General features: G+C 30.3%; 6 protein-coding genes across 15 annotated transcripts in view; 3 read left to right on the forward strand and 3 right to left on the reverse strand.

The window, feature by feature from the left end:
* Positions 1-372, forward strand: part of LOC126852253 (putative fatty acyl-CoA reductase CG5065) — a 186942-nt gene extending 186570 nt beyond the window's left edge. For all 4 annotated transcript variants that reach the window (XM_050596857.1, XM_050596855.1, XM_050596854.1 and 1 more), the window contains one exon: positions 43-372. In XM_050596857.1, the coding sequence (XP_050452814.1) occupies positions 43-178 (136 nt within the window). In that variant the 3' untranslated portion in view covers positions 179-372. The remainder of the gene's footprint in view (positions 1-42) is intronic.
* On the reverse strand, positions 354-3442 carry LOC126852287 (40S ribosomal protein S3a). The gene is made up of 5 exons (XM_050596946.1): positions 3286-3442; positions 2651-2754; positions 2121-2443; positions 929-1090; positions 354-563 (listed from the first exon to the last, which is right to left on the reverse strand). Exons 1-5 carry the CDS (start codon positions 3345-3347, stop codon positions 411-413), a joined length of 804 nt encoding a protein of 267 aa, XP_050452903.1. The 5' UTR covers positions 3348-3442; the 3' UTR covers positions 354-410.
* Positions 3443-4675: 1233 nt separating this feature from the next.
* On the forward strand, positions 4676-8709 carry LOC126852280 (transmembrane protein 185A). 7 transcript variants are annotated; one of them, XM_050596927.1, is made up of 8 exons: positions 4676-5036; positions 5156-5333; positions 5446-5791; positions 5878-6177; positions 6266-6389; positions 6812-7037; positions 7135-7213; positions 8378-8708. In XM_050596927.1, exons 2-6 carry the CDS (start codon positions 5296-5298, stop codon positions 7021-7023), a joined length of 1020 nt encoding a protein of 339 aa, XP_050452884.1. In that variant the 5' UTR covers positions 4676-5036; positions 5156-5295; the 3' UTR covers positions 7024-7037; positions 7135-7213; positions 8378-8708. The 7 variants fall into 7 exon arrangements, with proteins under 7 accessions (XP_050452884.1, XP_050452885.1, XP_050452886.1 ...); XM_050596928.1 differs by having other exon boundaries at positions 4676-4995; XM_050596929.1 differs by having other exon boundaries at positions 4676-4995; positions 5188-5333.
* Positions 8710-13478: 4769 nt separating this feature from the next.
* LOC126852249 (beta-catenin-like protein 1) lies at positions 13479-16776 on the reverse strand. The gene is made up of 9 exons (XM_050596846.1): positions 16449-16776; positions 15819-16198; positions 15404-15735; positions 15014-15237; positions 14754-14936; positions 14533-14680; positions 14226-14392; positions 13958-14141; positions 13479-13868 (listed from the first exon to the last, which is right to left on the reverse strand). Exons 1-9 carry the CDS (start codon positions 16476-16478, stop codon positions 13780-13782), a joined length of 1737 nt encoding a protein of 578 aa, XP_050452803.1. The 5' UTR covers positions 16479-16776; the 3' UTR covers positions 13479-13779.
* Positions 16777-19070: 2294 nt separating this feature from the next.
* Positions 19071-21283, forward strand: LOC126852261 (unconventional prefoldin RPB5 interactor-like protein). The gene is made up of 6 exons (XM_050596871.1): positions 19071-19373; positions 19499-19748; positions 19841-19990; positions 20082-20229; positions 20301-21006; positions 21082-21283. Exons 1-6 carry the CDS (start codon positions 19284-19286, stop codon positions 21193-21195), a joined length of 1458 nt encoding a protein of 485 aa, XP_050452828.1. The 5' UTR covers positions 19071-19283; the 3' UTR covers positions 21196-21283.
* Positions 21284-21444: 161 nt separating this feature from the next.
* On the reverse strand, positions 21445-22588 carry LOC126852301 (cytochrome c oxidase subunit 5B, mitochondrial-like). Its single transcript, XM_050596965.1, has 3 exons — positions 22412-22588; positions 22124-22194; positions 21445-21825 (listed from the first exon to the last, which is right to left on the reverse strand). The coding sequence occupies exons 1-3, from the start codon at positions 22491-22493 to the stop codon at positions 21619-21621; spliced, it is 360 nt and encodes a 119-aa protein (XP_050452922.1). The 5' UTR covers positions 22494-22588; the 3' UTR covers positions 21445-21618.
* Between the last annotated feature and the right edge of the window lie 1076 nt (positions 22589-23664).

The following is a 23664-nucleotide window of genomic DNA, read 5'->3' on the forward strand; positions in this document are numbered from 1 at the left end:
TTTTACATAAAAAATTTAATGTTTCTTTTTCTTTTGTCACAGTATGTATTGGGTGGATGTATTTACGAAAATCTTTTTCTTTCTGCTCCTTATATATGTGCTGGCATCCTGGAGTGAAAGTTTTAGATCATTGCTCACAGATAGTGCAGCATATGTTTCAAAAGCGATAATGAAGTGATGTTTTAACCAAATTATTTTTTTTCTTCATTGATTGCATGCAAAGATTGTGTTTATTATATCGAAATTAAACTATCATTTAATATCAATGAAGTGATTAAATATATATCTCATAGAGTATGCATACTACAATTGTGTTCATTGGATATGGACAAAATAAAAAGTGAATAAAGGCATTATTTACACCATATCAAATGTGTCTTTTATTTTTATGAAAGATTGTACACTCATCTTTAAACAGATTCTTGTACTGGTGGTTCGTAGCCTTCTGGTCTATCAACCTTGGAACCGCTATCACCAGCTTCCTCACTCTTGTTACCACCTCCATCTCCATGCAACTCCAACAACTTGCTGAGTTCAAAGCGTGGTTTTTTCAATACTTTCACCTGATAAAATTATAACTTATTAATGTTTGAGTAATCAAGCATCATTAATTCTTTCATTACTAAGATCTTCTATCTAGCGCTCACATTACGAATGACTATAGAATATGCCCATTTTTTGACGTAATTGATATGGTGTTACTAGCTTTTATTATAAATTAGTTATAAAAACATCTTTGTAAATATCTCCTAATTTCATAAAAACTTTCATTGGCAATTATTTCAATTAATCATTAATATATACTATTAGTGTTGCATTATATCTTTGAGTGCTTTTTGACTGAATATTGTCATAACAAAAGAATTAATTATTTTCGTGATAAAACGTTAAATATTATAAGAATTTATCCATAGATATTGTTACTAACCTTACGAATGTAAACGTCATGCAGAGGATAAATGCCCTGCGAGGCTTTTTCAATGTCTTTAGCCGTAGCATCCGGAAGTAACTTACTAACCACACCTTTTAAATCGGTTTTAGTAACATCTTCTGTAATGGTTTCAACCATCTTTTGTCTGATTTTCTTAACCTAAATTAAACCATGTTATTATACAAGATATTAAAGACAAGACAATGATAAAACAAAAAAGTTATATTGATCAAATTTTAAAAATTAGTGTTAAATAAATGTATTATCATTAAAACGAATCTAATTGAGCATTTCCATTGATTTAAATAAATTAAAAGTAAAATTTTAGATTTCAAATAATAATACTCTATTTCTATGCATATAATTTCAAATATCTCACAAGATTAAAAAAATTCTTTGAACAAAAAAATATTTATATATATATGCAGGGTATCCAGAAAATCGCTTCCAATACTTGGGGAAGTGATTCAGAACTCAAACAGAAGAAAAAAAAAGCTAATAAACATAGGTCCAGAAATAATCGTTTCCAAGTTATAGTCATTTTTATGTTTAAAAATCATTAGATAGAACCTTTGATAGAAGAATAAGAGCCTGCATTTGTGTTGAAGATGACCATTTTGAATATCTTATTTAACTGGATTTAAATACCTGTTCATGTTTATCCTTGATTTTAAAAATAATGCAAGCGTATTTACAAATATCGAAAAATTAAAGAAAAAAATAAAAAATAAAAATTGTAAATTAAAAAGAATGAAAATTAAAAATAAAAAAAAAATGAAAATTAAAAAAATAAAAATTTAAAATTAAAAAAATAAATTTAAAAAAAAAGGGATGCCAACCGGACTATAACTTACGATTTTTTTTTAACATAAAAGTGACTATAACTCGGAAATGACATTTGTGGACCTATGTTTATATAGCTTTTCTTCCTTTCTTTGGGAGTCCCGAATCACTTCCTGAAGTATTGCCGGTGATTTCCCGGACACCTTGTATATATTAGTAAGGTATTTATAAAACATATTAAAAAATCATGTAGCATATTTATATTTCACTACTTACTTGGAATTAATGAAAGTAGTGTGGTAAGCAATTGCGTTAATGTATGCAATGCCTTCTGCCATTCACAATTATAAAAATTGAGATGGACAATAGGATTGCTATAATGCATGACAAACAATTGAGCACAAACCTGCGCGTGCTGAGCATAACATGTCTTTCTCGTGCTCAACTGATCTTTGTTTGTGAAACCAATGCAGAAAACTCGGAGCAGATAGCCATCTGTAGTTTTCACATCTACATTAGCTTCGATCAGAGTCTGCCATTTTTTCACCATTGATCGAAGCTTATCAGTTGTCAAGTCCATTCCATGAAAATTAGTCAATACATTACGACCTTGAACATCTTCGGCGATCAATCTAAATTTCCGAAACGATCTCTCTGCATCCTGATCACTTTGTAAATCAGCCAAGGATACTTCAAACACTCGGAACTTTAATCCTTCAGAAGCAATCTCTGTCAAATTAAATAAAAATCTTTTATAATATTATGTTAAAAGTTTTAATATATATCATATATATATATATATATATATAAAAGCAAAATAAAAGAAAAATCAAGAAAAATAATATGTAATTAAAAGAAACAATAATTCATATAGTAAAAATTTTTTAGCTTATTCTGATTAGACAATAATTTAGGACAAGAAAAAAAAGATATTACTTGTTCCCTGAGTCCTGTTGACAAGAGTTTTCCCGACCTGTCGATTGGCAAACATAGACGGTGCCTTGACATCGTACCAGTCTTTACGAGTAAAAGGATCAACGCTGAAATAATAGAACTACATGAGAAAATATATACACATACAACATATATTGCAATGAAAATTTTTCTTTATTTTTTTGTAATAGTGCTTCACGTCTGTACAAATTATCTCGCATAAATTAAATAAAATGGCAAGACAATAATATAAAAGATTTTTAGCAATATTAGCAATATTATAAAAGATTTTTATTTAAAAATGGATTAGGTTAAGTTTGATAGAATCCGCGTGCGATCACGGATTACGTGTGCATCAACTATCTCAAGATAACGATACTTTCACAAAAATGCATATAAATAGTATCTAAAAAAAAAATATGTAGAATGCATGTTTTATGTAATTATGTATTGATATGATTGTTCAAAATAAATGTGTATATAATATAATCATCGTCTTAACAGTACATACTGCTAACGTGAGCCTGACTGAGTATCCGACATAACCAAAGGAATCACACAAAACGATAACCCGATGAAAAATGTTTCGCGTATATGAGATAATTAGCTGAATTTCAAGTGTAATATGTTTCACTTACATCTTCTTTTTAACTCCCTTTTTGCCGCCTTTCGAAAGACCCTTATTCTTACCCACCGCCATGATTCCAAGTCGCAAGTGAAAAGAAACACTCGAGACACGGAAACTACTAACCTAACTTACCGGAGCGTGGAAACGGAAGTTACTACTCAATTCGAAGCGACCTCACGAAATTTTTTGAAACTTACATATTTTATGTATTTTAAGCCGTAGAAACCGAATCCGTTGAAAAAAATTGTCGCTCTCGATTATTCATTTACAAACATTTTTGATTTGTTAAACTATATTTTCATGTCTTGCTCAATACGCATCAAATATTTATATAAATCAAAACTTTTACATGAAATATTGCAAAACGTTCTCTTCGAAGATAAAAATGTCATCAATTAACGGCTTTTTTCTAAATGCAATAAAAAAAAACAAAATTTAACTTTCAATAATTATGATATAAAACGGTTTTTTCTGCTAATCTGATATCATGTCATGTAGCAGACCCTGCTCGATTTTTATTACCAATATGCCACTAAAATGCGTACGCGCAGACTTGCTCGGTTTCTGCCGCCAATCTGACATCAAATTGCATTGCGCAGATCCTGCTCAATTTGCTATAATAATTCTGTACAAATTCTGCTTGGTTTCTGTTACTGATCTGTTGTCAAATTATGTTAGTAGATTTTGTAATATTTCTGCTGATGTTCTGCTATCATTATTTAATATAACAAATTTTGTATCTGCGATCTTTCTGCTGACAAAAATTTTTAGCAGACGTTTGAAAAAATCTGTTTGAACAGACTTGGCTATCTGGGTAGCTATCTGGATAAATATATATTATAAAATAATATAATAATATAATATCAATCGTCCAAATTATTTATTTGTCCATAATATATGCTTTTCATTAAAATAAAAAAAAAATCACGCGGAGCTAGCAAAAAATATTAATAAATCCATAATATTTTCATATTTTTTGATTAAAACAATCGATTGGTGCATGCTGAATTAAAACGATCGATTGATTGAGTGAATCTCGATTGCGCACATTACCGATCGGACAGGACAAATTTTCCGATCAGACAGACCCGATCGGACACAGGGCCCGAACAGACACTGGCTCGATCGGACACATATGGTTGCAATTGGACACAGGCTCGATCGGACACATATGGTTGCAATTGGACACAGGCTCGATCGGACACAGATTCGATCGGACACCGGCCCGATCGGACACAGACGCTATACCAAAGTACATGCATGGACGGAAGCACGACGCGCGCGCACGCGCACACACACACAACAAGGGGGCCTTCGGCCCACCCGCTCCGTCGGTTGGCAGGATAGACCTCGCTTTACAACTTTAATACAAAGTACATGCTACAGTATCCGATCGGGCATCGGCCCGATCGGGCCTGTGTCCGATCGAGTCTGTGTCCAATCGGATCTGTGTCCGATCGAGAAATTTTGTCGTGTCCGATCCGTAATGTGCGCAAACGGGACGATCCCGATTAATCTATGCTGGATCCACAATTAATGGATAACACGGACATGCAGCAATCAACCGTTTTACCATGACACCGAAAAGTGGATCTGACCATGTAATTCCGCTGGCTCTCTATAATGGATCCAGTTAGCGCCACTGTACCGGTTAGAAAAACGGTCTCACGTAAAACGACGGCGTGGCTCCTTTCAAGCTTCTTTCTGTATATAATGAAATGTAAGATAGAAAAGAATGAAAGAGTGAGAAACAGAAAAATGGTAGGGGAAACCGGAACAACCGATAATTATTAGCTTTCATTCACTCTCTTTCAGTATTGTTCAGTATGTTTGAAATTTTGGTTGTGATGGGTTGTAACTTATTATTCTTCTGAATACAGATGCACGAGCTATCACTTGCGTTTTTCCGTAGTAATCTCTGTGGTAAATGAAGTCGCATGCTCATAGCATGTATCTCTATTCTATAAATCATATAAAGATCTTCTTCAATTAATTGGCCTACATAATCGCTCTGATAATTATGAATTTGCAAACGCTTTTTCAAGACTTCAATCCAAGGTAATTCTTATATATTATACATAACACCAGTAAGTAATTTCAAGAATATTATTAATTTATTTGCAATACCTCATAATATAAATATAAATATGATGTTAATTTTTAATTCCAGTAAATTTCTGGTACATTCCTGTTTGATGATATTTACATCTCTATTCGCTCTTCGATTGGATGGCTTCATAGAATGGAGTTATTGGTCAATATTTAGCCCGATATGGTTTTGGAAAGGCATGGTAATTTTGGGAGCTATAGTTGGAAGTTATGTCTGGTGGAGACATCCACATGCAAGATTGGAAGGTGATGCCTATGTGCATTATAAAGCGATGCTAATTACCTTGGCATTACATTTAATTCTATTAATGTTTGAATTGTTGGTATGCGATAAGTTAGAATCAGAGAGACACTTATGGATACTTGTATTCATACCCTTGATATTTATCTCAGTAGTATCTATTGCGGTAAGTAATTGAATCTTTTAAAACCATTGTCAACAATTTGTATAATTATCTAAATTGTCTTCTGACAACACTTTATTGCAATTTAGGTATGCATATGGGCTGTAAAACATGATCGATCATTTGAACTTGAATTATTCTGTGCAGTGAATGTATTGCAATTTATTTTTTTGGCTTTGAGGTTGGATGGTTTTATAACATGGAGTTGGGAAGTTGTGTTTGTGCCAGTGTGGGCACTCTTATGTTTATCTTTAGTGGCAGTTTTGTATGCGATAGTATTTGCTGCTGTTTTATTAAGAACACCACAGATCAATGCTCGTCAGAGGCGGACCTCCTTGAATTCGGCATTAGCGTATACATTTCTTGTCGTTCCCATTTTAGTGTTCCAGGTATAATTATGCATCTTTTTATCTGTCTAATTAAGTAGATCGTATTTTTTTTCTTTTGTACCATTATTTACTTATTATTATTTTTTAGGTACTATTAGCAAATAAATTGGATGGAGATATTTCAATAAATTATACAACAGTAGCAATGCCACTTCTTGTGTCACATATAACTCTTATTTTTATGTCCTTTGGTGCAAAAGGTGGAAATAGATGTAAGGCATAATCTTATAAACTTTTATTTAATAATATTTTAGAATTTTATATATATATATATATATATATATTATATGTATTATTTTTTAAATATTACACAAATACACAAACACATATAGAATATAAAAAAAATAGGATTAAGGACTTATAGGATAAATAATATACACTAAATTTAATAAACAAAAATGTTTGATAAATGTAGGTTGAAAAATTCAATCTTATTCAATTTTAACTCTGAGAGTTGATTTTTTTATTCATATTTATTAACATTTTTTTACTTGACTTAACAAATACTATCTACTTTATAAGTCCTAAACTCTTTTTTTTGTTTTTATACATATAAAACACATACATACATATATTTCTTTTTTTTTATAATTAATTTTAATTAGAATATAAGAATGATGGAATTTTTGTCCAGGGTGGTTTGGTATCAGAAAAGACTTTTGTCACTTCCTACTAGGTTTATGTCCATTACTTCAAGAATATGGTAATATTTCATATCAACCAAGAGATGAACGAGATCAACCACCATCTGAGCCAATGATTACAGAAAAGAGTGAAAAACTTATTAAGAAAATCGACCTAATAAAACCTGTTGTGCCTATAATCTCTATAGACATGCCTGACTGATTGGCTCAAAGCAGGTATTTGTAGAGAAGAACTTGGGGAAATATGTGATTCTATTTTATAACGTATAATATAAATTAGCTGTATAAAATTTTTTATTCTTATATTTTACAGGGTTAACTCATATATTTAAATATTATTTTTAATGTGATTGACTTATACAAGGGTCAAATATCTGATATAAAATAGTCAGGTACATATATTTAAATATATAACATATACTGGGTATAAATTTAAAAATTTTCAATCGGGATATTTCGGAAACTAATAAAGATATTAAAACACGGTTTGAGGAAAATATTGAATATAGAAAAATAGAAAATAGCAAGAGAGACATCGAATCGCAGTATAACTGTCAAGGAAGGTCACCTCCTACGCTCACTCCAATTTAACATCTCAAATGGCACTACTTTTATGATATCTCAAATTAAGAATCTCAACAAGTATTTTTTAACTGCACAAGAAAAATTTAAATTGATCGAAATTGATTTTGTTTTCGAATTATCCAGTTTGATTGAAAAAGTTATTTCTTAAAACTGTAAATGAGATACATTTTTTGTTTGTTCTTATAAAATATTGTAATTACAGTAATGGAGTAGAAATAATGTTTAGGGAAAAATTACACAGCCTCTAACGATTGAACTTCGACATTGGATCCTCAGAAAGTACAGATCAATTCCCAGGCAAATGTTTCAAAATGTCAGGATAGAATTTGAAAATTTTATTATTGGTAAAATAATGAATACTATTTTGAACATTTAATTAAATGAAAAATTGTAGTAAATTTCTATTATAAAAATTAATAGATATATAGTTTTCCCTTGGCTGAAAGTTTTCAAATTGACACCCTATATAATAGAATATACGGAATATATGGCCTCGAACATTCCAGCCAGACTTCGAGATCTTGTAGGAAATTTAATTCTGAACAAAAAATTTCGTATAAACATGGGTCGAAAAATGTTTTCTTCAGAAGTTATCGCTCAAAAATCTGTGATAAAGGAAGAGTAAAAGGAGAAAAGAAAATGAAACTTAAAAGGAAGAGCAAAAAGTGAAAAGAAAATGAAATAAAAAAAAATTATATCATGACATATCATTTTTTTTTTAAATTTATTAAGTTTCATTTTCTTTTCATCCTTTGTTTTTCCTTTTAAGTTTCATTTTCTTTTTATTTCATTTTTTTTTCACCTTTTGCTCTTCCTTTATCAGAGATTTTTGAGTGATAATTTCTTAAGGAAGCATTTTTTGTTCATAGGAAATTTTTGTTCAGAATTAAATTTCCTATAAGATCTCAAAGTCTGGCTGGAACGTTCGGGACCACTCTGTATAGTTATTGTTTATATATACATTATTCTAGGCCTTATTAAGCCAAGAGATTGTATTAAGTGAATATATATGTTGGCTGGGATACAAGACTGAACACTTTGCACCTCTAGGATAGCAGGATTTCAAAAAATGAGAAAGAAATCGTGAAAAAGCTGGATAACTTTAGAAAAAGCCATGTTACTATTAATGTTACTGGACATTATAATATCGAAAAAAATGCCCAATCATTTATTATATAGAAATAATGTACGGACTGTTATACTACAATAACATTATGTATGATAAATATTAAATATTGTATGGATCTCTACCACATTATGGTAGATAAATGCTAGTAAAATATGTTATATATATATATATATATATATATATATATATATATATATATAGTAAGATATGTATATAACATTTAAAAATATAATCTAATAAAATTTCTATTTTTGGTATCAACAGCACTAATTAATTTTAATTAATTTTAATTATACTATCTTGTATCTGAAATAATATTTCAGAATGTATGTATGTATATCCATAATATATATATATATATATATATATATATATATATATTATATATCGATGTTAATTTTGTTTAAATTGAGAAATTGGCAGGAGCACCGACAAGATATTAAAGATCAATCTTACGGGAGTTAGTGTGGCTGGAAAACGATCGCTGCGCACTTCTCAGTGATTTAGTGATATTGCGGCCAGAGTGTGAAACAGTAACTAAAATCTAAGAGATGGTAAAATAATATATATTGCATTTATAGGGTAAGACGAGAAATGCAATTATTCGAAGAAAACATTATTTTAAAGTACATTATATATATATATATATATATATATATATATATATATATATATATATATATATACATACAGTTTTTGTGACAAAAATAATATCTTTCCGGCTAACTTCACATAAATTTTTTTTTCGTATTTTCAAAAAAAATATTAACCAACAAACGTAATTAGGCCAATAATCATCAACAAACGATTCGTAAAAAAAAATTATAAAAGTGAATGTTGACCGGTTAACTTTATGGAGCTTATAGAGCGAATAATTATAAAATGGCACGCAAGAATAATTTACGCTGACAAAATATCATTTTTCATGCCTTATAGTTCATCATTGCTATGTGAGGCGCTGCATAAGAGTATCTGACATGTGGGTAACTTGTGGAAATATATACCCAGATAGCCAAGTCTGTAAAATCACGTATTGCAAATTGTGCACTACATATTATGTTAATAAAATTCCGCAATTAAGCATGATCTGCCGTTTTAATTAATGTTGACAGAAATACAGCAGAAAACAAACAGGCTCTGTGTTATGTTATAACATAAAAAGTGCTGCAAAATTTAAGCAGAAATTCTCAATATAAAAACATTAGATTTTAAACATTGCATGTGACATAATATATCGATAGAAATTATAAAAATTGAACATAACATGATACATCATGCTACGTCGATAGAATATCGTCAGAAATCGAATTCATCTGCAAGCATGGCGTAATAGCAGAAATACTATAAAAATTAAGCATGTTCTGCCATCTTAAAAGATTACAGCAGAAACACAGCATGGTCTGTTGTCTTAAAACAATAACAGAATTACATCAATCTTAATATATGTTATATCAAGTTATAGTTCGTTCATTTTGCTATACGTATTCGCTGACCTATCTATCTCGTATTGAAGTTTCCGTTATAAGCAAATATAAAGATTGCAAAGCGCGGCTAGACAAGATTAAAAATGTATAATGACTCCTGCACATAAGATGCGACGACGCAACAAGTGTTCTGTGTTCTATGTAGAAGCCATAATATCTATTTTTATCAGTTTAATTTTTAAATTCATCTAACGAAGGACTTTTTTGAATCCATTTGTATTAAACTGAAAGTTTGAAAACCGAATTAATCAATAGAAAATTGATTGCTTGAAACAAAATAAGTTCAATTTTTATACAAATCTTAAAATTTATGAATTATTAATAAATTAATTATTTACTTAAATTTATATATTTAATTAAATATTTAAATATGCCATTATTTAGTTTTTATTGCATTTATATTAGTAATTACATTTTGTGTGATATACAAAAGTGTGTTTTTTTTACTGCATTTTCGTCGTCACATCGTGACAGCAGGCTGTGCTCCATTTCTGTTACATTTCTGCCGTCATGTTGCACGGCAGGCCATGCTTGTGTTACGTCTTGGCGGCTCCATGATTCCTTCCTTCCGCAAAGTTGCAGCAATCGTCTATTGGTGATAAAAATGAATCGTTTAATAAATAAAGCATCCTATGCTACGCGTTTCGTAAATTCTTAGTCACTTGTCAATAATCGTATATCTATGAATAACCGTAAGAAAGACGCAAGAAAATCGGTGATGAAATTACGCCGATTCTCGAATAAATAAAAATTGATAAATATCCCTTGCAGTAGAATTTTCCGGCGGAAAAATAAAGCAGTACCGAAAAGATAATAAATTTTTCTAACAAAATATCTAACAAATAAAGCCGTACCATTTGATAAAAGTAATCATAAGGAAAATAAATTCTTTCCTAATCATGAAGAAATAAGACTTTTTCTATTCAAATCACGTGCACAAGAATCCGCCAAGAAAGGCAACAATCAAGGGATTTTGAACCTATATCAAACTTACCAATCGACGATCACCGCGAGTAAAAAAGTAGGAAAAACACCCCTCCTAACGAGGATACAATTTCTAATTCGTCAAATCTTGAAGGATCTCTACTTCAAAAAATTAAAACATACTTTTGAAAAAGCTCTATAAAAGGGGAAACTCTCTTTACGCTCTGTACGCTCATTACGTTCAGATCAGTCTTTAAAATCATCAATGTTCAGTTCAGGTCACACCTTACAGTTCAAATCAGTGTTCAAAATCTTTTCTCGTGTTCTCGTGTTCAACTTTTATTTTAAATTTTATTCCGTGGTTTAACTCGACGCGAAAGTGCAACCAGTGTCTTCCCTGGGCAGCGTCATCTCCAGAGCAATCTACTTGCAACAAGCATCGAGCTACCGATATGAGACACAGAGCGAAACACCGCACTAATTCGCCATCCCTTCGACTCCGAATCGCTATTCTTAATAAGTAAGTCTCATTAAATAATCTTCTCTTTTTCTTTTTGTCTTATTTAAATCAAAACAATTCCGTAAAATGTTTTATTCTTTTAAATCATTAACTCATTCCGTAATAGCTGTAGTAAGCTTTAGAAAATTAAAAAACCTAATTTAACTCATATGCAAGCAATTTTATATTTGCGACCATTCTACACACACACACACACACACACATGATTATTTAATTTTATTTACCTATTAACAAAATTATTGTATAATAACTGGTCAGAATTAAATATTAACAATAGAATCTGCTCCCTCACTCACTCTGACCGACGTCCTCCGCATAAATGTAACACCCGCGAATAAATGAACACATACATATACACTCACACATACGTTCAGATAAGGATTAGTTTTTCTTATTATGTATAAACGTACATGTATAAATCTAACTTTTTCTTATATTTTTGAATAAATCAGAATGTTTGTTAATTAATTAAAAATATTTCTTTAACTCCCTTCTTTCATTTCCAAAAAAAAGATCGCACTTGGTCCCATCCCGAGTAATAAGGATTAAATTCCCTGACTAAAAAGGGATCGCCGAGCGAATGTTTGAACAAACAGAGTAACAGCGATCCAGTCATTTATCTGTTTTCCGAACCTTCGAGTTCGCTTGATCCGATTCTTATGCTTATAAGGCGTTTGATTTCGAGATATTTAAAATAGTTATTACGTCTTTCTTTGCAACTCATCCTTCCGAGATTCTGAACGTAATATTCTATTTAAAATTTATTTAACAGTTGTTGCGCCCTTCCTTGTGACTCATCCTTCCGAGAGTCTGGACGTAACACTTGATTTCTGCCGCATTTCTGTTTTCAAATCTGATGTGATAGACTTTACTAGATGTTTGTTACATATCTGTTGTCACGACGTAAGAGCATAATAATACTTTATTTTTGCTTCATTTTCTCTGTCATATTGTATCGGCCAGCCGTGCTGCCAGAAATTAAACTTAATGGGGACACAACAGAGCGGAATCTGTTGCAAAGTCATGATTAAATTTGTTGGCATACTGCTGGTATACTGCTTAGCATTTTGCTATCTGGGTAATATATTATATTATTTTATATATATATATATATATATATATATATATATATATATATATATATATATTATAATTATAATTATTTTATATTTATATATAATTATTTTATATATATTTAAATCATATATATAAAACATTTCTACTTACCGTAGACACAAGAAATAATAATATGCACTCTATTTAAAATTAATATTAATGCAACACATTTAAATGACAGCTCTATTAGACTTTAAGGTGCCTTTTCACGCTGACGCTCGACGCTCATTTTTAGCGTAAATAGATCACGTCATTAAAAGTGACGCTATATTTTGAAAAACGCATGAAAAGAGTTAGCATCGAATTTATAGCTTCAATACTGACCAACAGTACGGCTTGACGCTGAATTTGAGAAAATCCAACTTCTTTTTTCTTGACGCTAGCTCGGCTAGTATCGAGTCGAAGTCACGTGACTACGTGCAACGCGCACACAAGCATCTCATGAATTCGCACCTTTAGGACTCGAGCACAGACTTTTGTATAAGCAATTAGTCAATTTTCTCATGCATATGCTAATGGACCAATTAATTTCCTTATGCTTATAGTTATGCGCTTGTGCAAAAGTCTGTGCTCGAGCCCTTAGAATGTAATAATTTCAAGTTGGAAATAATTCGCAAAAGCGATATTAAAATCGATTATAATTCATTCGGAATTAAAATCGATTATTTTTTTAATCCGGGCGTGAATTGAACCGATTAAAACGGATTATGTTTTAATCGGTTTTAATCGAACATTTTTGGCAGTTTAAAATATTTGTTTGATTCGTTCATTAGATTAAAAGTTATGTACTAAAAAAATTTCCATAACTCGCTCTCAGCGATTATCCAGAATCAACAAAGTCGAATTCTGTTACATCAAGAGTAAGGTAGAAATAAGAACGTCGAAATTTGTTACAATTTTCCTATATTATTACTTTCGTGAAAAAAAATTGATTTAAATAAAATATATATTTTCATTTATGCTTTCATAGAAACACGCATATAATTGATTTCGCTCGGATTTTGACAAGATTTTATATCATTTCTGGCTAGACCTCAATTAATAACACTATTTTGACGTATCTACATATTTGTATAATGATTACAGTATGTCTTTTATTACATTATACATTATATATAGCAATATAAAGTTACTATATCTTATTATGATTTATAATTATATATTTTGACATTAATATATACATAACATAAAAAATAGATATCAAAATTTGTCAATTAGTTGTAAGATATGTTGCTGCTCTGCTTCTTTCCATTCTGTATCGCCAACATCTCCTAAGTTACCAGCATATTCTGTTTTTTTAAATGAAAGAAATATTTTATTTTTTGGTATGGATTTATAATTTAATCTGTAGAAATTAATGATATTACATGCAAATTACCTCTCATAATGTGTCGAATTGTTTTAAGAGAAGCTCTTCTCTGTGCCAAAATTCTTGTTACTCGCTGTTTAACTGCAGGTGGACAGCCAGTGCAAGCTTCTAAAAGTACATAATCTACTAATTGCAATATAAATAACCCACCATCCAATCTTCTTAAATAGGATTCTTCTTCATCTTCATCCTCCTTGTAATAAAAATAAATATGAAAAAAGAATATGAATTTTCAGTTTTTGTTTTTAGATGTATATTTTAGATTATGCATATCTACCTTTCCATTCTTTTCTACTTCCTCTACTTTCTCAAGATATTTGAAATGTAATTCCATTAATCGATCTACTTTTTCATAATCATTCTCAGTAAATTTACTAAGCAGCCTTTGACGTTGTTGTCCTTTGCAATTTCTTAGCATACTTGCTATGATAGAAACTACATGTTCTGCAAAAAATTTATTATTTTTACAATTCAATTTATTCTATAAACTGCGTTTTTAGTAATATAAATAAATATGAATTACATACACTATTATAAACTATCCTATATGTTTTCAATAATTTGTGTAGTAATTGTGTAAATACCTTCATGCTCTTCTGCGGTAAGCATTTTTTTTCTATTTTTTGTTGGAGTTTTCATAAACAGAGGAAATATTGTTCGTAATCCAAGAATATCTACAAATTTACTGCAATTATCTTTTCCATCTGGACCACTCATAGCATGATCTAAAACCTACAATTAATAATAACAATAATTTATACTGATATGATTAATTATTAAACTTATCCTGTGTAAATAAATTTACTTTAAGAGATCCATTACGTGACATTTTCTTTTCTCTCAACATTAAATTCATAAGTTGAAGACCTTCGCCACGTAGAAATCTATCGCGATTTACAGTAGCCATTAAACTTGAACATAAAACGTTAAATAAATTTTCCATCATCTCTTGTTCCTCTGCAGTCTGCGGATCATGTCTCTTATAATACTGCAAATAATCCAATTTTAAATTAATTGAACTTAGTAACTTTATGTATAAAAGTTTATGAAAATATAAATGCATACAGCTAATTGTTGTAATAAAACATCAATTCCATCTAAGTCACCTAAAAGAAGTCTATTCTCTGGTGTGTGCTGCAAAAGTATAGACAAAAGTTCACTAGCATAAAGTTTATTTGCATCAAAAGGTGTTTTTGTCTTAATTCGACGTAGTAACCATTGCATTAAACCTTGCTTTCCTGCATCTGCACACAAGTCTGGTCTAAATTCCAGAAGGTTTTCAAAAATAGCTAGAAGTCAAAATTATCATTTTTATTATATTAATAAAAATTTTTTATCATATATCTATTAATTATCCTTTCAAAATAGTTTACAAAATACTTTAAATATTTCAAAGATATTCTTTTTTATTCTTTTTTAATTTTTCAGATAGTATTTTTGCCCTTAAATAATTACCAAGTGTATTAAAGACACCATCGCTTTCTTCTTTCACTGCCTCATCAAGTCTTTCAAGATTTTGTACTAAAAGAGCACAAACTTGTTGCTCTAATAAAGCATCAATGAGCGTATCTGCACCTTCTTGACTCTCATGTAAGATATCTACATCAGTCAATTCTTGCAGAAGATCTACTACACCAACTGCTATATCAGTATTTTCATGAGATAATAATTCAAGTAAAGAAGGCACAGCGCCTAATTCTACCATTAATTGATACAGATCTGGATTAGTCGCTACAATATGTAGCTCTTGCAGAGTTTCATGCAATTCCACCTCAGATTCCATAAATCTGTAGAAGTTCAAAGCTTAGAGAAATTATACATTAAACTTATATGTGTTTCAAGGCATCAATTTCTATATATATATCCATACTTCTCTGGTTGATCTGGGAATTTAACTCTCATTTCCTGATTTCTAAGACCTCTCTTCTCAAATAAAAGAATCATACGTTTCAACGTTGCCTCATCCAGTGCTTCGACTTCAGGAGCCTCAGTTTCAACATATCTTAATATATCTTGTTTCTCCTTCTCTGTCAATTGCGGTTCTATTACATCGTGAGTTGATGAAGGTATGACAGTCCTGATAGGTGTGGGAGGTTCACTATCTCTGGATGATATTACTTCAACTTCCTTGGGCTGCCGTTGACGTGCATGATACGGAGTTTTTATTACTCTTTTTGCTTTCTTCGGATTCTCCCAATCATCTTCGTCATCCTCTTCTCCCGCTGCCGGTCGTTTCGGCGTATTTGGAGGCTACACATATAATTAATGCATAATTTCCAATTTATATTGTTGTTATTTATGATAAAATAAATTTAATTTAATAAAAAAAATTTAATAACTACACACACATATATATATATATATATATATATATATATATATATATATAAATATATACAAAAATGTAAGGTTAAATTAAATAATATACGTATAATTAGTATAACATATATTCCGAATACAAAACACAAATCATTACTCGAAAATTACTTCTAATACACACTTTATAAGATAACAGTTCTCCGATATCCATTTGTTAAACACAGATTGCTTGAAAATTACGAGCAAAAAATATAAAAAGTTTGAAATGAAAACAATTTTATATCACTGATGGCGTTTTTGGATGACCTCCGTATACTTAGCAGACAAATTTTAATATTTCTTATTTTTTATTATTGCAATCGTTTGGGAATCGTTTGGACAAAATTGGAAAAATATATTCTCATAATTTAGGAAATAATAATTTATTTATAATAAATAAAAATTAATTGAGAATTGATATAGTTAGCAGACATAATTTGAAAAAAAAAATTTTTTTTTATTTTAATCAACGTGAAATCATTTGGGAAACACGTGTATAATGTTTTTAACGTTTATGAAATAATAGTTTATATTATAATAATTAATTTTCTATCAGATATTAATTCGGAACCGAATACACAAGGTCAAACGTGCTAAATGGACGAAATCCGATATAGTCCACATTGCTAATTGGCCAGTTGTTGCACTAGGACTCTGATTGGTCAATCGTACTACATTGGTCCATTTTCTTAAGATGCCTTTTCACGCTAACGCTCGACGCTCATTTTTAGCGTCAAAGTAGATCACGGGAGCTATTAGGGTGCGAACCCATGCAGCGGAATAGCATAACGCGGAACCGATCACGAGCGTTCCGCAATTTTTGCTACGTGGATTCTAAATCCCTACATCCCCATGAAGCATAACAAGTGCATCGCGGACCAATTCGCAACCAATCACAAGTCATTATTTCAAAAGGGCTAAAACCGCGTTGAAACTAATTTAATTTATTTAACATTTTTAATCAATATTTCCAATAAAAACGCATTTATTTCAATATTTATGTACATGATGATAAAAAATGAATTTTATAAAAAAAAAATTATAAAAGTGAATGTTGACCGGCTAACTTTATGGAGCTTAGATGCTTAGAACCTTAGAACATATAAGGCCTATTATGGTTTTCGAAACAAAGTGAAAAATACAAAAGTGAGGAAATTCACTAGAATATCTACAATTTCATTTGTTGAAATCTAGTAAATCTATTTACTTTTGTAATTTTCATCTCGTTTCAAAAACCGTAAAGGTGCCTTTAAAAGGCAGCATCGAGTGTCGAACGTCTGCGCTGCGCAGAAGATCATTTCAAAAAGATAGATTCCAGCTTCTTGCTGCTAAAATGACTTTTAAATATTGATTTTATCAATCATTTTTTATCATCATGTACATAAATATTTGTTGGTGATTGTTGGCCTAATTACAACGTTTGTTGGTTAATAATTTTTTTGAAAATACGAAAATAAAATTTTGTGTGAAGTTAGCCGGAAAGATATTATTTTTGTTTCAATCTTAGTTCAATCGATGCACAATCGTTTGTTGGCCACGGAAAAACTAATTAAAACGTTTATTGGTTCATATTTGCCTTGAAAAATGAAAAAATGCTATAATGGTGGCTGGAGAGATTGGGTAAAACTTAAGATTGACTTTAAGATACACACGCGCGCAAGCAAGCTCGCGCGCACACACACACACACACACACATGGGGGGCAGGGGGTGCAAGGGGGGCCTTCGGCCTCCCCTCCCGGATCCATGCCACCGGTAGGCTGGATGGACCTCGCTTTACAACTTACAAAGTACATGCTACATTGTAAAGCAAGGTCCACCCAGCTTATCGGCGAAGAGGGTGCGGGAGGGGGACCGAAGGCCCCCCTTGCACCCCCCCGTGTGTGTGTGTGTATGTATGTGGTACGCGTGCTTCCTGTCCATGCATGTACTTTGGTATATTTCAAATATTTTTCGTTAATAACTTTTTAACAAGCAATGAGCGACGATTAAATTAGCAGAAAAAGTTATTCAGAATTATGTCCTTGACAACATATATTGAGGTCATTGAAATCGGTGAGGTCGCCCTTAATCTTAAGTTTTACCAATCCCTTTCCGGCCACCATTATTGCATTAATTTTTTTCAACTTTGGAACATCTTTTGTAACTACTTTTTTGCACTCTACATTATCGAGATAACTCTCCTTAAGGTCAAATGATATCCTATGAGAGATCTACTTTTTCGAAAAAGCAGTGTTCTCATTGGATATTGCCTATCCTTATAGCTATTCCCTTATTTCTATCGCTATCGCCTCGCATTGTGCAAGAGCCTTTTACTCTTATTTCATGTTGATCAATGAAGACAAAAAATTAAATGCTACCAGAAATATTATTAAATTTAAAAAAATGTTTTGTTTATCATTACATGTTTTCTATTATTACATAGTTTATTATGTATTTTACAATGTTTTTAAATATAAATATTTTAGTACAATAAATTACTATTATAATATTTTTGTTCTTTATTATTTTTATCTCCTTTTATTTTCTTACTCAAACTGTCTTTTCACACGTTTCCTGTACAATAGAAATTCTTATCTATATATTGTTTTTACTACGTATATTTTTAATTTCAAATTGTGACAATTTACTATTATTGCCATTTCCATTCAAATATCAGCGGGAGTTGCCAAAAAATGGCGGACCAATCAAAAGTTGCTATTACGTGGCCAGACTCTGTTACAGAGACTCTAGGACCGAGAGCTATCGTACGAAAAATGTAGGGATGGCCGCTCTCAGGCCTCTCTTCTCTCTGATGCTACTTTACCTTACGCGTAGAATTTAGGAATGCACTTTTGACGATCGCAACATTCACGAACATCTGTATGTGTACGAATACGAAAGAAGGAAGAATTGTTTAGCCCACATGTATATTTGTACGAATATATTTTTTACTTTGTATCTTATATAATATTTAATTTTTTATATGTTATATATACAATGGATAATATTATAACTAATAATATAACAATGGATTCTGAACAAATGAAAAGTTATCAACGGATACTGTTGAATAATGTTTTCGCACAGGTATAATTATACTTTTTTAATTATTCTTTTATAATTATACTTTTCAAATTGTATATTGTAACAATTTTTTATTTAAATTATATTTATTACAATACAAAAATTAATAACTGATATATATGTTATAGGAACTTGAACAAAATGAAAAACAAATAAATACATGGAATGATTATAAAAAGAAGTATAAAAAGGTGATAGAAGGACTTGAAGTATATCCATTATCCGTCTCGGAAAATTGTATGGTGCCTATTGGCAAGCGAGCATTAATGAAAGGAAAATTAATTCATACTAATGAAATTATGGTTTATCTGGGAGATGGCTATTTTGCAAAATATAGTGCATCACAGGCAATCTCATTGTGCAAAAGGAGGATAGCATGTAATATAAATTTTATATATATTTTTGTTTTGTTATTTTATATTAAATATATCTATTACACATCACTTTTTTTTATTACTTTTTTATTTCAGGGGCAGAAAAAATGTTGAAAGACTTAGAAGTTGAAAGAAACTTGTATGAGATGAGACAATATTTTCCATCAAAACATGATATTTTTGCAGAAGAAGATAGAAAAGATATATTGGAACATTGGAACAAAGACAAACTTGATAAATGGAAGAGTAAATATTTATTTTACATATGTATTTTTTTAAATATATTTTTATTTAATATGCTAGAGAGATGCTAGAAACAAAGTATATTTAATTATAGTACAACATAGGCAACGTGAAAAGGAGTATCGTCAGAAACTAGCAGAGTTGAGAGAAAAAGAGAAGACTAATATTTGCACTGAAGAAGATCTTTTTAAAAGACTAGATGAATTAGAATTGGAAGAAGAACTAAAAGATGAAATATGCAGGTCACTTATTTTTAAAATTAAAACTCTTATTAGTGAATGTAATTAGAATAAAACCAATCTATTTTATGCAGACTGGAAGCTGAACGAAAAGATTTTTATGGTGATTTGAAAGAGGGAGAAATCTATGATGACTCAGAGGAGGATTCATCTGTTTCTGATGAAAATACAACGGAGATGATTGAGGAGGAAATTAAAAAATTGAAAGATATTCAAACAAGCAAAATCACACATAATACATCAGATGACAGTTTTGATCCAACTCGAGATAAAACTCTCTATACAAATGTTTCAAAAAATGAACATTTTGATCTCACTCTAAATTCTAGTCAAGAGGAATTGAAAAACGATCATTCACCTGAATCTAGAGAGAATATATCCAAATCCACAAACGCAAAGAAAACAGGAAGAGTATCATTTATTGAACCATGTATTATGGAAAATACAGAAAGCGATACAGAAGAAGGAGAGATGCACAATAAAGAATCCTGTTTTATTTCAAAGCAAGATAAAATATGTAATGATGACTCAGAAAATGAAGATGATATTGTCAGGATTGAGTTTTCACATTCATCTCATATTCCAAATGTATCTGCATCAAGTAATACAGAAATACAAACTCCAGTAGATATTTATAAAATATTTAATGTTCCCAAATCAATTTTGAAAAGATCGCCAAATGATATGATTCCCAATCAAATTGTTCCTCCTTTGAATGAAGAAAGTAGTACTGATGTAGAAGATGAAGTCGAACATGTTAAACATTCTGCTTATAATTTTGTGAGTGGAGAAATAATAATTTAATAATACTAATGCATTACTAAATAATTGTGCTAATAGGTCTATTTTGTGTAGGTAATCAAGGAAAAAGTTCAAGAAAATAAAATATTACCAGTGACTTCGGATATAAGGGGTGGAGAGAAAATTGTAAGTAGATTTAAACTGGAACGGACTGGAAAAAAGAAGTGATGTGTATATATATATATATATATATATATTTATTATAATTAGAATTTTCTTTATATACAACACAAAAATAAATATATATATTTTCTAAGACTATGTGCTTATAATTTAGTCCAAAACCAAAAATGATCTTCACATAGAATAGTTTTGTAAAAATTGCAATCTATTCTATATATATAATTCTTTTAATTCGTATTTTAAAAGAATCATGAATTTTAATGATGCGTAATGCGAAAAACCATGTATGATGCATAATATTTACAATATTTTTGTTTATTTCTGCAGTTCTGGTACAATGAAAGATTTATATTTTGGGTAGGATACATAGAGGAAGAATATGGTAATAAATGAAAATAGATGTAATTACTGTCTAATATAATATTAATTCTATGTTGAAAACAATCCACTAGTTCATTCTTAAGTATATTATATAGGTGCTTTCTCGACTAGCTTAAACCAATGACCACATTCGCAGCGACGCGGAGGACCTTGATGCAGCCACATCCAATTTACATGCAATGCATCCTCATCACAAATGCATCCCATTATACGACTCTCAAATGCACTGTAGACTATATTAGGATTCTCCTTTGTACTGTCTGGTCGGCGTTTTATAGTCAAATTATAGGGATCCTAGAGAGAAACAAATTAACAGAATATATATATCGTTTTCTTCTTTGACAAAAGATATTCCATTAATATTTATCACAAGTGATCTCTAGTAAAAGTACGCATACAGAATAAAATGCAGCCCTAAAAATGAGTCTGCAATATATAAAAATGAGTCTGTAATATATAAAAATAAATATACGTATAAAAATTTCATAAGAAGATAGAGTAGATGCGTATTGAAAAGGTCGTGATGCATTAGATCATATCATTAGTGCGTCAGGGCGACAGAGATGTTTCCTTTTAACTTGTCACAACTTACTTCGTTACCGGCTAAACGGGCGAGCATCTCCCTCTTCTCCAAACCAGTGGCATGATCGAGGGAATCGGCGACTGTCGAGAAAAGAAAACGTACATCGTGAATTCTCTGAATTTTCTCTCCGCGTCAAAATACATCGAATGTCGCCGATAAAAAGATGAAAGTCGATTAGGCGAACGAAAAATATATATTACGTAATACGGAGTACGTCCAAGTATAAAGACGAGAGAAACGTGTTATCCGAAGACGGACGGTGAATATATTCGAGAGCGTTTTAGATGAAATATTTACATTTCTTTTGGGCACACGCGAGGCTGTAGGAAATCGGTCGTCGACAAGTTTGGAGTACGCTACGAGCGCATAACCACGCCATTTTTCAGGCTGCAGAACAGATGTCACACGCTATTCGTCTGTCGGGCCGACTCGGTTGGGTTAAGTCCTTATTTTTAGTCACGAATTGAACGATGCGCAGAGATTGTTATCCTCGGAAACGGCAACAGTGCGCGCGCAGCGCTGCAGTCTCCCTTTCTACGTTGATAACTTTTACAATATAAATAATAAATTATTTATAAATTATATAATAACAATTTATATATGTATATCTATATATATATAATTTAATAATTTGTATATATATAAATAATATATAATATATAATTTATATATATATATATATATATATATTATATTATTTACAAATTTTATTATTAATAATAGTAATATTTAATAAAAATATATAACATTAATATTTAATAATTTATAAATATTATTAATATAATATAAATATATATATATATATATATATATATATATATATATATATATACATGTATATATATATATGTATATTATTTATGAATTATTATTAAATATTAATATTTAATAATTTATAAATATTATTAATAAATAATTTTAATATTATTTAATTTACGAGAAGAAAGTATAAGTAAATCGATATTATTTATCTTTTAATCTTTTAATATTTCAAACGTAGAACACAAGTTTATATAATTTTTGGAAACCAAACATACTTTACTGACGAGATATTAATAAAAATATATTATCGTTTGAATATACATCGACTCCATATTAAATGAATGTTTCACGAATGATTTGATATTTGATTACGATGTCAATTATTGCAACCTGCACATTTGAGAGCTGTATGCGATAACGTGCGATCTCGATAGACATGCGAAATTTTTGCTGATGAGCGATGCCGACGAGATATTAAAGACCGGTGGTTTTATGAGATTTAGTGTGACTGGAAAAAAATTGCTGTGCGTTATCTTAGTCCATCCAGTTATTGTTTTATTATCAAAAATGTATAAATCTTTTATGTAATATTGCTTCAAGAAACATTACAACATAATAAACATTTTATTGTGAAATTAATGTTTTATTATCGACAATGCAAAGATTTACTTACTTATAGAAGCGCGTGACAAACTTTTTTCGAGTAATATATTAAATTCTATAAGACATAGGTCTTTGAATGATATCTTATCGGTATTTTTAATAATAAAATAATAACTGAATGAATT

This window comes from Cataglyphis hispanica, chromosome 10, assembly GCF_021464435.1.
Source record: "Cataglyphis hispanica isolate Lineage 1 chromosome 10, ULB_Chis1_1.0, whole genome shotgun sequence".
In the NCBI taxonomy this organism is placed as follows: domain Eukaryota; kingdom Metazoa; phylum Arthropoda; class Insecta; order Hymenoptera; family Formicidae; genus Cataglyphis; species Cataglyphis hispanica.